The sequence below is a fragment of the Serpula lacrymans genome (genome assembly GCF_000218685.1).
Source record: "Serpula lacrymans var. lacrymans S7.9 unplaced genomic scaffold SERLAscaffold_16, whole genome shotgun sequence".
Taxonomy (NCBI): domain Eukaryota; kingdom Fungi; phylum Basidiomycota; class Agaricomycetes; order Boletales; family Serpulaceae; genus Serpula; species Serpula lacrymans.
The window spans coordinates 125,193-138,319 of NW_006763305.1; the positions used below are offsets into that span (position 1 = coordinate 125,193).

General features: G+C 45.4%; 6 protein-coding genes across 6 annotated transcripts; 3 read left to right on the top strand and 3 right to left on the bottom strand.

Moving 5' to 3' along the window:
* Positions 1 to 1,629: 1,629 nt before the first annotated feature.
* Positions 1,630 to 3,550, bottom strand: SERLADRAFT_418301 (uncharacterized protein; the record flags this gene model as incomplete). The annotated part of the gene is made up of 8 exons (XM_007323516.1): positions 1,630 to 2,067; positions 2,122 to 2,192; positions 2,245 to 2,355; positions 2,408 to 2,527; positions 2,578 to 2,630; positions 2,688 to 3,192; positions 3,257 to 3,375; positions 3,439 to 3,550. 7 exons carry the CDS (start codon positions 3,343 to 3,345, stop codon positions 1,751 to 1,753), a joined length of 1,266 nt encoding a protein of 421 aa, XP_007323578.1.
* A 506-nt stretch (positions 3,551 to 4,056) lies between these two features.
* Positions 4,057 to 6,186, top strand: Slmco1 (laccase-like protein; the record flags this gene model as incomplete). Its single annotated transcript, XM_007323517.1, has 6 exons — positions 4,057 to 4,177; positions 4,232 to 4,489; positions 4,546 to 4,725; positions 4,781 to 4,942; positions 5,007 to 5,802; positions 5,868 to 6,186. 6 exons carry the CDS (start codon positions 4,057 to 4,059, stop codon positions 6,184 to 6,186), a joined length of 1,836 nt encoding a protein of 611 aa, XP_007323579.1.
* Positions 6,187 to 6,308: 122 nt separating this feature from the next.
* Positions 6,309 to 7,437, bottom strand: SERLADRAFT_442925 (uncharacterized protein; the record flags this gene model as incomplete). Its single annotated transcript, XM_007323518.1, has 5 exons — positions 6,309 to 6,637; positions 6,695 to 6,812; positions 6,878 to 6,918; positions 6,975 to 7,308; positions 7,366 to 7,437. 5 exons carry the CDS (start codon positions 7,435 to 7,437, stop codon positions 6,309 to 6,311), a joined length of 894 nt encoding a protein of 297 aa, XP_007323580.1.
* A 412-nt stretch (positions 7,438 to 7,849) lies between these two features.
* On the bottom strand, positions 7,850 to 10,038 carry SERLADRAFT_478855 (glycosyltransferase family 33 protein; the record flags this gene model as incomplete). The annotated part of the gene is made up of 9 exons (XM_007323519.1): positions 7,850 to 8,192; positions 8,246 to 8,321; positions 8,375 to 8,489; positions 8,553 to 9,027; positions 9,092 to 9,164; positions 9,216 to 9,305; positions 9,354 to 9,502; positions 9,560 to 9,750; positions 9,809 to 10,038. 9 exons carry the CDS (start codon positions 10,029 to 10,031, stop codon positions 7,986 to 7,988), a joined length of 1,599 nt encoding a protein of 532 aa, XP_007323581.1.
* Positions 10,039 to 10,100: 62 nt separating this feature from the next.
* On the top strand, positions 10,101 to 11,262 carry SERLADRAFT_401751 (uncharacterized protein; the record flags this gene model as incomplete). Its single annotated transcript, XM_007323520.1, has 3 exons — positions 10,101 to 10,342; positions 10,397 to 10,968; positions 11,026 to 11,262. 3 exons carry the CDS (start codon positions 10,258 to 10,260, stop codon positions 11,119 to 11,121), a joined length of 753 nt encoding a protein of 250 aa, XP_007323582.1.
* A 745-nt stretch (positions 11,263 to 12,007) lies between these two features.
* Positions 12,008 to 12,672, top strand: SERLADRAFT_401757 (uncharacterized protein; the record flags this gene model as incomplete). The annotated part of the gene is made up of 6 exons (XM_007323521.1): positions 12,008 to 12,136; positions 12,189 to 12,198; positions 12,269 to 12,362; positions 12,414 to 12,510; positions 12,568 to 12,596; positions 12,648 to 12,672. The coding sequence occupies 4 exons, from the start codon at positions 12,077 to 12,079 to the stop codon at positions 12,448 to 12,450; spliced, it is 201 nt and encodes a 66-aa protein (XP_007323583.1).
* Positions 12,673 to 13,127: the final 455 nt, after the last annotated feature.

The window sequence follows — 13,127 nt, forward strand, 5'->3', positions numbered from 1 at the left end:
CACGTCTGGGATAAGTAGTTGAAATCAGTGCGTGCGAGAGTCATAATCATGGACCTACTTCAGGCTCGAAGTGTATATTGAGTGTTCCTAAGAAAGTTTTGGACGATTTTAGTTGGTTTAGATGAAAAGGAATGACAAACACTCACTGCACATACGAATAGTGGCCATCACAAAGGGCACATATCGAGCAAACAAATATGCGACCTGTGCTTTACTGCATCTCAAATTACGGATATACATGATCTATTGGTGACAGGTAAGGTCCTTAAGGGAAAGCCTTCACTGTCAAAGCAAGCTTGTAAAACTCACCTCATCGTCTAATCTGATCACATAATCATATGCCTACAATTGCTCGTGAAAACATATAACAATATTATCAAAAGGTAAACGTACCAACAGTACACCTACAGAGACTTGATATCACCACAGAACATATATATCATATATATTAGGATATGGCTGAATTCAACACGGGTGAGTGGGATTACCTGTGACATACTAAGGATACACGAGTGAGATATGAAGTGCTACAACTAAGAAAGCAGGAGGATACTTACATTGCTGAGTTGTATACTGGAAGCTGTGGTAACCTCGTCGTCTGGGTATAGAAGTTGAGAGTACATTGGTTGATGAGGCAAACTGAACGGAGGTTTTCCCTGTCTCTTTATATAATTCACAGCAAGTTTACAACAAGATTCAACCCGAAAATGATTCATGAGGTCACTTCATTAAGACGCCCGGCAGGTTTTGTTGAAACCCCCACCGTGACGTTAATGCACACAAATTACTCTCGGCTAAAGCCTGGGGTACCCCTATATAGCGTTCAAGTTATGCTGTACCGTTGGCTGCGTACCTCTGCCAAAAGTGACAGGATATCCACCGTCGCAATGAAGCTAGTGAAAGCAATATTGTCTCCATACTGGGCATGGCTATCCTCAGGCTGGCCTGAGTTGGAGACGATATTTATTGAAGGGTGCTCCTGCCAGTGCCCAAGGTTGAATGTAGATGGCTATAAGTCCTGTAATACTGAAATCCCGGTGACGTTGAAAAACAAACTCTGGCAGTGCAAAAAATGGTCAAGAAATGAAGTTGACAGAATGCTTGAGGCTCAATTCAAAATGGCACTGTCGCGGTGATTATGTAAAGAATAGGCAAACCCCGGAATCTAAGTTTGTCAACTGAATAACTCAAACAAATTTATCGAATTGAATTTAGTCGTAGTAAATGTACACGATCATTGAAAGCTTGGAGGTCCTTGGACATCTTATTTGAATCATCTAATTCTGCTTTGGACAAATGCCCTGATGAACACCAGAGAACTATCAAACGGAGCCAAAATTCAGAGTCGAGAGCTTGGTCAGTATCACGGAGCTCAATCTGCATCCGAGAAACGATCACCGCATGAATCACAACCCGCATATTTTTTATACAGATTTAGAACGAGCGTTAGTACATCCGTACGTTAATAGCTTGGCTAAAGGTTTAAAGTGCTCGGCCGATGTCAACGCATTGGCGAGAATAGACACTCACTTTACAGCAAAGGACCATCAAATGCATAATCCGCCATAAACAAGGTCTTGCATTCACCATTGTTATAGTCAGAGGGTGTAGGTCTCAATATCATGTATATTCGGATCAATAGAACTTCAATTTAATATCCAGGACTTTGGGTGTGGCTGCCTGGCTTTTAGCAATAACAGAGTTCATAAATGGCACTATCTATGATGTGTGTACGCGCCAAATCGAACGTTCATCCCAATAAAATAGATGCGGAAGCAGCGAGCACAACCGCGACAGCCACAGAAAACATCTTCACATCTACATTGGCACCAGCAGCACTGATATTAACGGGGGCGGGGGCGTTGGCGGTTGTGAGCGACGTGTTGGTGCCATTGGGAATAATGGTGGGCCCACCACCCGCTCCAGTACCCTCTGTGGGGGCAAGGTATGGAACATAATATTCAGGGTTTAGAGGTCCTGGAATGGTACCAGTAAGATTGAGTAGAGGCAAAGTCGTGACATTCTCGTTCTGGTATCCAGTGCCATTAGCGACGAAGGAGAAGACGTCTAGGATACGGTAAATTCGGTGCTGATGTTAGACGAGATTATTATGTTACTCACTCGAGACAGTCTTGTTGATATCTTGGCGACCAAGGTTGCCAAGGCTCCAGTTGTTCTCAACAGTACTTAACCTGTGGAACACGTCAAACATTGTTAATATTTCGAGTGTTTCGAGGTACTGACGTAGAGTAGTGGGTGTAAAATTGAGAATCGGTCGTGTTTCGGAGGGATTGTGGAATGACACCACCTAGAAGGACTGTGTAGACCTGGTTATTGATGGTGTACGTCTCATTTCTATCCAAACGGTCAGGATATCAAGTATGACATGGTGAAAAATGCTACTCACTCATCAAAAGTAAGAAGGATGAGGGTGCGGTCAGTGTTAAAGTTGGTGTCATTCAACAAGGGTAAGAGCCAGTAGCTTAACCAGTTGGCAGCATATGCAACAGTAGTATCGTGGCCATCACTGTCGTTGAAGTCAACTAACTGAACAATGATCTCAGGAGACACGCCTACTCTCGAAGGTTGGGGGTGATGAATGTCCATTGGGATATCGAGTTGTTACCAAGCTATACCAATTGCAGCAGTGAGAACCTTTCAACCTATTAAAGACATGAACTACTCACGTCAACAGCAAAGTCGTTGAAGTTGCGGATGCGTGCAGCACGTGTTGCATTGCCAGAGACGGTGTCGTAGATCACCAGCGGATTATGTTTGCGAACATAGTACGTATAGCCATCCGAGTTCGTGTAGTTGAATCCTTCATATCCATCAGTTGGCATATTCTCCTGGTATGAAGACCAACTGATCGCCTTTTGGTCAAGTAAGTCGACAACAGTGGATATATTGGTCGGAACGGCTTCGAAATTATCATCATATAAGCCCCAGAAGTCACCTCCTGCGGCGGCGAGGTAGTTGGGCTCGGAAGTGTGGGTGACACCATAGTAGCTGGTGAGAGTGATCCCTTGTTCCGAGAGCTGTTGAAAGACAGGCTGCGATGCGGCACTGGCGAAGTCTGTGTTCTCGAGCCAAATTTGAATGAATCGATCGAAGACTTTGCCAGGTACTAATGGTGTGTTCGTAATGGTAGAATTGGAAGCACCGACATAGAATGGACTGGTGTCGGTGGGCCTATAATGAATTAGTTGAGCTGCTTGAGCATCATATGCCTTAGAAACAAGATGAAAGAGCGTACGCAGCAGCAGGAGCTGTGAAGGTAGAGGCAACAGCGGCTGAGGCGCTTTTGACGAGCGCGCCAAGGACCACAATCGTAGGTACAAACATGGCCTTGTAAGATCACAGGAAGTAAGCCAACTACGGGGGGTGAATCAGGGCGAGATCAATAAAATTTGAGCCATATGCAGTATTTGTACTTACTGGCCAACGAATGCGATTTCGGAATTGACGCGGCCCATATGCATGATTTGTATGCCGAGTGCATATGTTGGACGGTTAATTGGTTGACGAACATGGAACGAGCGTCGGAATAGCCTGAAGAGAAAGGGGCACCGCCAATATGACCGCGGCCATGGCTATGCGCACGTGATCTGTCACGCGTGTGACAATTTAATAAGGCTTTTGGCGCACGTGCAGTCCAGAGAGGTCATTTGGATACCACCGCCGCATCGCTGCCTTCTCATTTGTTTTCATGGCAAACGTTCGTGCTCTTACCATCATTGCACTCTTATCCCACCCCTCGTATATGACTCATATGTCGCTGACCTTGGGAAGAAATATCTCGTTTCAAGCTTCTTGTGTGCCTTTCTGATATATGTCAAGCTCTGATGACTTGAAGAAGGTATCGGATTTCAATAACACACATGCAGATACTCGCGAACGAGTTCAAAGCACCCAAATATAAAACGAAGATTTACCCGTGCTATCTCCAGATCTTACCAAGATATTGCGAATACGCATACACAAGTGATCGCATACATAGCACACATTCTTCACATTTCATGAGAACTCCAGGGTGTCCCCGTGTTATTCCCCTTCATGTCTGAGAAACCGTTCATTAAGTCGAATGGCTCTGAATCTGCAAGCCATGACGATGCTGAGATCAAGGCGGCGTCCGAGGGTGCCCCAATAGCTCTTGGCAGTCCATCAAAGGACAGAGGTATGCATTTCACTTTGCTCCTGGCCTACAGCATACTCACACGCATATATTCAGTTCGGACTCGGCGCAGGATCTGTATTCTCAGCATCATCGCGTTTTTCGTTGTTATCTTGGCACTTGCTCTAGGTTTGGGCTTGGGATTAGGACTTCAACATCATTCCAGTGCCAACTACGTTACAACCAATTCATCGTTCTTGTTAAACTCTTCTTTCGTGATAACGAGCACACCGACGACAAGGTACTATGAATGGGCCGTAGGGGAGGCCACCGGATCACCTGATGATTTTCAACGAACAATGCTGGTTGTAAATAGTATGTTTTTAGTTACCGTTTACTGATCGATGGTTCTCAGTATTAATGTCTCAAAGATCAATTCCCTGGTCCACTTATTGAAGTGAACAGTGGAGATGAGCTTGTAGTCAATGTTTTCAACAAAATGTCGAACGGTACTACGATCCACTGGCACGGTCAAATCCAGAATGGAACTAACTATATGGACGGCACAAGCGGTATCACTCAATGTCCAATTCCACCTGGTATGAATTTCAGTGAGTGTGTTACCCATTTCATCTTACTGCTAATGTGCTAACCTTGTCTTGCCAGCATACAGGTTCACCATAGACCCAAATCAATACGGAACATTCTGGTGGCATGCACATGCCTCTACCCAGTACACCGATGGGATCTATGGCCCATTTATCATTCACTCTCCCAATGAACCTATAATAGATCAATATGATCGTGAAGCTGTCATCGTGCTGTCTGGTACGTACTTTTCACCAGATTTTTTTTTCGGATCTCTCGTGCCTGATGGTATCGCAATGGACAGACTGGTATCATGACATGTCATCAGGTTTACTCACCCAATATCTCAGTAACGCTGGTATCGATGGATCCAACTACGGCGGATTCAATCCCGGTGCCGAACCCGTTCCAGATAGCGGTCTCATCAACGGCCTCATGACAGGCTCATCTTTTATATTCGAGCCTAATCTACGATACCGACTACGCCTCATCAACGCAGGCTCACTCACTGAATTTGTGTTCAGCGTTGATGACCACGTACTTGACGTCGTCGAAGCAGACGGCACCAGCCTTGATGCTGTAAGCGTACACCGCGTCCCAATCAATGTCGCACAGCGTTACTCTGTCATCCTCACCACCAACCAAACATCTGGATCGTATAACGTCCGCGGCGAGATGCAGAGCGTATGCTATAAGCTCACAAATCCAAATTTGAACACCATGGTCCTCGGCACGATGACATATGGCGCAGAGCCATCAACCAACGTGACAACCCAAGACTGGTCTGACGCGTTTCCTCAGGACTGTGTCGATTTAAACTCTACCATGATAGTTCCCGCCCTTCCTTTGGCCGCTCCAAACAGCACACAAGACGTTTTAGTAACTATGTCTTTCCAGCAGACTGTTGACTCTGGAGGCCAACAAACACGCGCATTTATCAATAACACGAGCTGGCAACCGGACAGCTCAGATGCAACAGTATTACAGATGTCCTTAGGTGGTGCAACTACCTCCTTCGATTCAAATCAGCTCGTAGTAGTTAGTGATAATATAGGTGTCATCAATTTAGTGCTAAACAACCAAGACGACGCAAGCCATCCGTGAGTATCCTCTCACTTTCATCGCTGTAACGATCAGTCGTGACGCCATTCCTCGATTTGTGCAGATTTCATCTTCATGGACATGTCTTTTGGATCGTCGGAGAAGGCGCAGGTCTCTACGAGCCTGGTGTCTCTATCTATACTAGCAGCACTAATCCTCCACGGCGAGACACCCTTTCTGTGCCTGGGTACAGCTGGATCGCAATTCGGTTCTCAACCGACAATCCCGGACTATGGGCGTTCCATTGCCATATTGGTTGGCACATGGCCGCAGGACTGCTCATGCAGTTTGCAAGTCTACCAAGCGAAATACAGAAGTTTAACATCCCATCCTATGTAGGAGAGCAGTGCAAGAGTCAAAGCGGGGGATCACTTGTTGGATAGGTGATCTATATTACAGTCGTACTTTCCCAAAGCATATAGATACTAGTACATTCCAGCCGTTTGTGAGTCAATCAGGCCTGTTCTTCCGCATTCATACTGGGCAGTTAGTTTCAGATGCGGTACTATAATCCCAGCGCTTCTTTGACACTTATCCAGTGATGACCTTCCCAGAGCGCATTTGCGCTCGACGCCCGCTCAACATTATCCTCAGCAGCTACATTATCCCAGCCTGTGCTTACTTTACCCGCCTCGAAATTGCCCTGAAGGAACGCTTGCTTCGTGAAGTCGCCCTGGTCGTCAGGAAGCTTGTCCACATATTCAACTGATGCTTTATTCGCACTGGCATAGAGAGCTCCGATGGCATTGAGAGTTGTGCGTTCACCTTGGATGCGAAAGGATTTATCATGGAGGGCAGAGGGGGAGAGGGTGGTGAGGACATGAGCCACAAACCCTACCGATGTTGCCATTTCAATAAATGTGCGAAAGAAAAAGAAGACTATAGGCTGACCTGACACGTCTTCTAGTGAGGTAAATGACGCCGGTTTGTCACCTTTACCTGCAATGAGGAATTTGCCTATCTGAGGAACGCCAGCAAGCCATGGGACGAATTCCATCAACATTCCATTCTTGCATTATCACCATGTTAGTCTGGGCGTAATATGTATGATAATAAGAGAATGAATGAACTCACATATACACGTGTAGATGGGAGATTGATAGACTTCAAATACTCTAGTAACAACCGGTGTGTACACGTCCATGGGCAACGACATAATATGTAGACTCACCAGCAAAAAGTGATTTGATAATCAGATGTCCTTCCTTCCCGCCTTCGGTTACCATTCCATACTCACTAGGAACGAATAACGTTACCCCTGCTTCCTTCGCAGCATCTGCAAGAGGTCTTTGTGCTTCGAGTCCTCCGAAGGAGAAAGCAGATACAACGACTTGGACATTATGTGCTCGCAAAACTGAGGATACAGATGCGATGTCTGTGTAGTCGACTGAAGCGACTTGAGCGCCAGAAGGGTGTGTTTGTGGGGTCGCAGATGGAGCTGGGGACGCGGCGCTTCGGGAAAGACGAGTCAGGATTAGAACAGAGGCGTTACGAGCCAAGAGTGCCTGTGGATGAGAAACGATATGTCATTTCTAAAAGTAATATCAAACAGGGGTACAAACCTTAACGATACGCAGACCGATAGTGGGACCAGCACCTGCGACGGCGAAGGAGGTGTACCTGAAGTCAGCCATGTCAAGAGGTCAAGAAGCGAGATAAGAAGCTTGACTCGAAGTCTGACGGTTTTGCTGAGAAGCACTGGCACTGGCAAACACCGGCATATAAATGAACGTGGGTGAGCAGAGTAAGCAGGTGTACCTTCTTTTGTGGATGACCTCGTGGAGACTGGGGAGAAGAAGGTAAAAGGAGCTTGGCGAGGGCGCTTATGAGGAACTTAAGCAATAACACGGCAGCTTGTGCAAGATGGGCTTTTTGGATTTCCCGATTAGCCTGAACTACTAAGAGAAGGCATGTTGAAGATGAAGGCTGGGGCTGGTGGGGGTTGATACTTATTCATATATGATGAAGGAGTGCGTCTAGAGTGCCCCATAAAGGTTGATATAAAGCTCAAGATATTGTTCGCGAGAAATTGGCGGGCAGAATCAGTTTAAATGAACAGAATTGTAGATTGATTATATATCCATGCATGGATAGCTATCATTTATGACTCTAGCAAAAAAATTCAATAAAAGCCACAGTGATCAACTGGAAAAGAGGAACAGACGATACCACTTCATAATAGCTACTTCCACTGCTCCTGCTCTCTACCAGCATCGCTCAGTACCAGGGGTTTCACCACTTTATTCCAGTTTTCCTCCCAATTATTCCACTCCCAGCCCTCTACACCACCATGCATATCCAGGCCCAGATGTTGGGGGTTTGATGCACTAATTAGGGAAGATCGTAGTTTTGTTAGAGCAGGGGAAGAAGGGAAAGAGGCCAGGAGAGCCTGAAGGAATAAGTCAATTATGGAAAGCACGAACGAAGCATAGACAAACCTACCTCCATATGATCAGTCAGTTGCTGAGCATTCTTGAATACCAAACCATTCTGGCCATCTTTGACAAGCTCGTTGAGACTAAAAATTTCCTCGATCAAGGAGGGACTATCAAAGAAGGTGGCTGTCCGTACCAGGCAAAATCCAGTGCGCAGACAGGTAAACCACAACCAAACATATCTACAACCTTCATGGGGAGATCAAGAGCGGAGGAACTCGAGTGAAGACATATGCCAAGGTCAGCAGAACCTACGGAAAGTGAACTATCAATAAGTAAATATATTAAACGAGCCAAAGGCTTCATAAACACACCCAGTAGCAAAGGATAATCCCCAGCCTCGAGCCATAGGCTTGTACACCTTACCCATTTCCAGTCTTTTGACAGCCTACCGACTTCAGCCATGTACTTCTCCTTGAGTGGACCCTTTCCAGTGATTACCATCCATATACGAGGCAACTTCCTTGTGGAAACAGGTGTCTGGTTATCAGTGTTCTTGTCATTGAGCGCGCGCGCACGATTTTCGTAGAGCTTCAAAGCATCGAGAAGAATACTGAAATCTTCGTCAGGAGTCCATGAAGTGCTTGATATGAGAAGAGCGGGTCGATCAGGGCGAAGGGTTGGCATAGCTACGCGAGATGAGGTGGTCGGCGAGGTTGGGTTAAGCTGGTTCTTGGATGATCTTGTGTTCACGGTCTGCGTGAACGGTGTCGTATAAGGGGGAGATGCCTCTGGGAGGAAAGACTGAAGGAGAGGGACGGTCAAGGAAGAACCAAGTCGGAGAAAAAGCTAACATGTGCGATAGTCGAATCTATTTAGTGGTATCTCCACTGGCAGGAAAAGATCAACTTACCTCATGAACTTCTGGAGGCGAAGTCTTGTGAAAATGGGCTGGGGGACGGTCATGCAACACTGCCTTTTTCCCTCTTTACATATACAATGAGAATTGCAGGAAAACAAAATGGGAACTAACCTACTTTAGGTCCCACTTCTCTACGAGGTGATCGTGCATGGCTTGTGTCACGAATAAATGCGCATAAGCACTCTTCCCAAAAAAGGCTTCAAATCTAGCCGATATGAGCATTGGGAAAGGGTATGATATGCACGGGACTGACCTCTTGGCAACCTTGACGAAAATATGGTCCATTCCAAGTTTAAGTGCGAGTATGCTATAACCAAGGTTATGCCAGTCAATGATCACTTTGCTCCCCCGAGCGTGACCTACTATCCACACAATCGCCAGCGTCGGAATACTAGGTGGGTTCTTAGGTAATTCAACAATTAATGCAAACACGTTAATTGTAATTAGGTAGTAACTAACCTGGACCATGATGAACTCTGGAGGTCGTGCAATCTCAAAAGCGAGGACAGAAAATATGGTTGCTATTTGATGGATAATCTTGACTGGTGCTGCAATAATGAAGGGTATTTTCGTGACAAAAGAAGGGGGCTCTGCCAAGTAACGGAGATGAACATGAGGCGGCGAGGTCAACGATGGAATAGGTTTGGAACCTAAGAATAAAAGTTATTATCAACACATCTATCGTAGAGTCTGAGTTACACGACATACCACGGTATCCAATAAGAAAGGTGTCAAATTGGATCTTTGCGAAACTCTCAGCGTGATACATCATTCTAGGACTTCGACCAATATCACCCAAAACAAGGATTGCAACAGAGCGCAAAGCTGGGTATTTCTGACTTGTAGTCGTAACCCGCCATATTATCCAGGAAATGAGACATGCTGAGGATATGGAGAAACATAAGCCAAGTGCATAACTGCCAATGGTCATCGGGGACGGAGGAAAACGCAGGATGACTAAGCGAACGAAAGGAAATGAGCAGCTTTGTCAGATGCGGACATGGATCCCGGGTCTGCTCTTAACCACCATGTCCTCAAGAATTACATCCCGTTTGCTTAGAACATCAGCAAAACCAAAGGCTGTCACGAAACAGGATCTACATATATCGTTGCGGTCATGGTCCAGAAGTCTATCGTCCAGTTCACCACGGCCCGCTATGCACCAAGGGCCTACACTTGCTACCTCCTCGGGTATTCATGCACGGCAAGAAAGTCGTAGCCATAATCTGCATCCTCAGCTAAGTAAGCATTCTGGTTTCTGACGATAAATTATACCAGCCTTACATGGCTCTACAGGCCGATCCATGTTCATACAAACAGAAACCACTCCGAACGACGATTCTCTAAAGTTCATACCCGGAGTATCTGTAATGGGCGAAGGAACGGCTGAATTTCTTGACACTCGTTCTTCACTGTCTTCCCCTCTGGCTATTCGCTTGATGGGCGTTCAGGGTGTGAAAGCTGTCTTTTATGGGCCCGATTTTGTCACTGTGTCAAAAGACAGCGAGAATCCATGGGCCGTTCTAAAACCAGAAATATATTCTCTACTCATGGAGCATTTCTCTTCTGGTCAACCTTTATTCAGATCGCAGGAAGAGAGGGATGCAGCTGGACCACAGGACACCAAGATTCTGGACACCGACTCGGAGACAGTTGCTATGATTAAAGAATTACTAGAAACGAGAGTACGGCCAGCAATAATGGAGGACGGGGGAGATATTGAATACCGTGGGTTGTCTGATGAGGGGTTCGTCAAAATTAAGTTGAAAGGTAGCTGTCGAGGATGTGACTCCAGTACCGTGACATTGAAATCCGGTATCGAGAGAATGTTGATGCACTACATTCCCGAGGTTCAGGGCGTAGAACAGGTGGGTTCAGTTTCTCATGGATTTTGGGTTATTGTAACCATTTGATTTTGCATTCAGGTTTTAGATGAGGAGGAGGTAGTTGCATTGGACGAATTCGCAAAGCTAGAGCAGCGCCTAGCACAGAAAGAAGAATTGAAGAAAGAGTCTAAGTGAGCCTCTTCGGCCCTGTTTATGCAATATCACATTCCCCGTTGACCGTCTCGTTTGTGCACGTAGAATGGCAAAGTATATGTCTATTTGACGTAGTTGTATTATACCGCATACAACGAAGTTGGATCCTATTCAGCAGTTCACCGCACTTCATAAAGATGCCCAAAATTACATTTATTCGCGACATTTGTTCTCGGCAGTCTTTAATGTCTCATCCCGAGAGCTCAAGCGGCAGCCTTAAAAAGAAAATTTTCCGTAGTGACACATACTGTGAATGCCACCGCAGTGGGATCGCCTTGCGGCAGTAGCAATTCAAATTCGATTGGATGAACTTACGGTGCATAAATTCATGCGGTCACCACTGCAAGTTGTCAAAACATACAAGGAAACTTGCTGCTGTATTCTGTCGTGTCGTCAAACCTTCCATGTTGTGGGCTTGATTTGAGATGCATATATGGGCGCCGCTTCCCAATCTCTTCGGCTAATATACTAACACTTGATCAAGTAGGATGATGTTCGGTCGTGTAAAAAGAGAGGGAGAAAAAATACATGCTTTTATAGGACATTACAAAGGAGGTAGTTCGGGATGGCCACACAGCACAGCAAGGATGCGGTATGCAGATTCAAACTAATTACATTGGCCCCCTCTTGTTAACGGATATGTCGAACATTTATCAGATAATGCATAGCATTGTACTGGAACCGCTTGTCATGCATGACGACTGTCACCAATGCATACAGCTTACTGCTGTATCTTGCTTAGTGAACATTGTACGGGTCACTAAAGCGGAAGGTTGCTGTCTGTCGGTCTGAAGCTTTATCCCCAAGTGATGTGGGTATCCGCAAGTCCGAAGGGGCTGTCTCGTCCCCAAACTTGAAATGCCAAAAGTTTTTTTTTTCTCGAAGTCGTTATAAAAGGCGAATGAGTATCTATATGCCTGTATTGCTGACGAAAGCCATGGATTCTCAACTTGACCTTTCTGACATCGATGTTTTCAACATTCTTCAATCAGCGAACGTGAGTGGTCTGATTGGGTTCTAGTACATGTACCTCACTGACATATTCTTAGTACATGTCCGGTAATTTGTCTACTTTTCAATTACTTGCGGGTGCTTATGACCTGCTATCTGGATTCTTGTGACCATATAGTTTGCATGGCTACACTTTTAGTAGGTTTATGTTTATTTGTGTTGGATGGAATTCGCCGCAGACATACGATTATATCCTTAGACTCGACGACGAAGTACATTTCACAATCATGCTTCGACGTGCTGTTCTAAGGTATTTTTGATAGATTACCTATATCCGCAACTCGGGAAGGAGTAAATTAAAACTCATATACTTCTTTACCCGCTATGTGTCTTTTGTCATGCCGACTATCCGATTGTTTAGTAAGTTCTCCGTCTCTTTAAGTGCCATTCGCTAAATTCAGAACGCTACCCTCTTAGAATTAATAAGCGTCCACTACGGGCCTGAGGTAGGTCCATGACATTTATGCACAGATATCCCATAGTCTCAAGTTTCACAGGATTGTCTATTGTTTTGGCTGTTGGAAATGTGTAAGTTGCAACTCTTTGGGAGACCACTGAGGTACTATGCAGCTTTCTAGGGCCAGCACTATCCATATCATTATGCTCTGAATGTATTCCGTTGTCTTATTCACACTTTCACCAGCTGCTAATTGGTAGCGGCGCAGTTATTTTCGCCATGCGAACGTATGCTCTATGGGAACGCAGCAAGAAGATATTGGCAGTATTGTTACTCAGTCTCGCTGTGAGTGCGCTGTGCATTACGGTGCGCATTTATCGACTAAGATTATAGTTAGGGTCTTACGATATTTGTCGTTGTGCTGATCGTTAAAATGTGGTCCACTATATCATGTACCCCATTCCACGCTCAACAGGCCTTATCTTATATGCTGATGCGAAATTGATTTAGTTTCTCCATCTTTTGCACCATCTATCATGATGTGCTATCTGACTGCAGACGATGGTGAAAAGGTATTTCT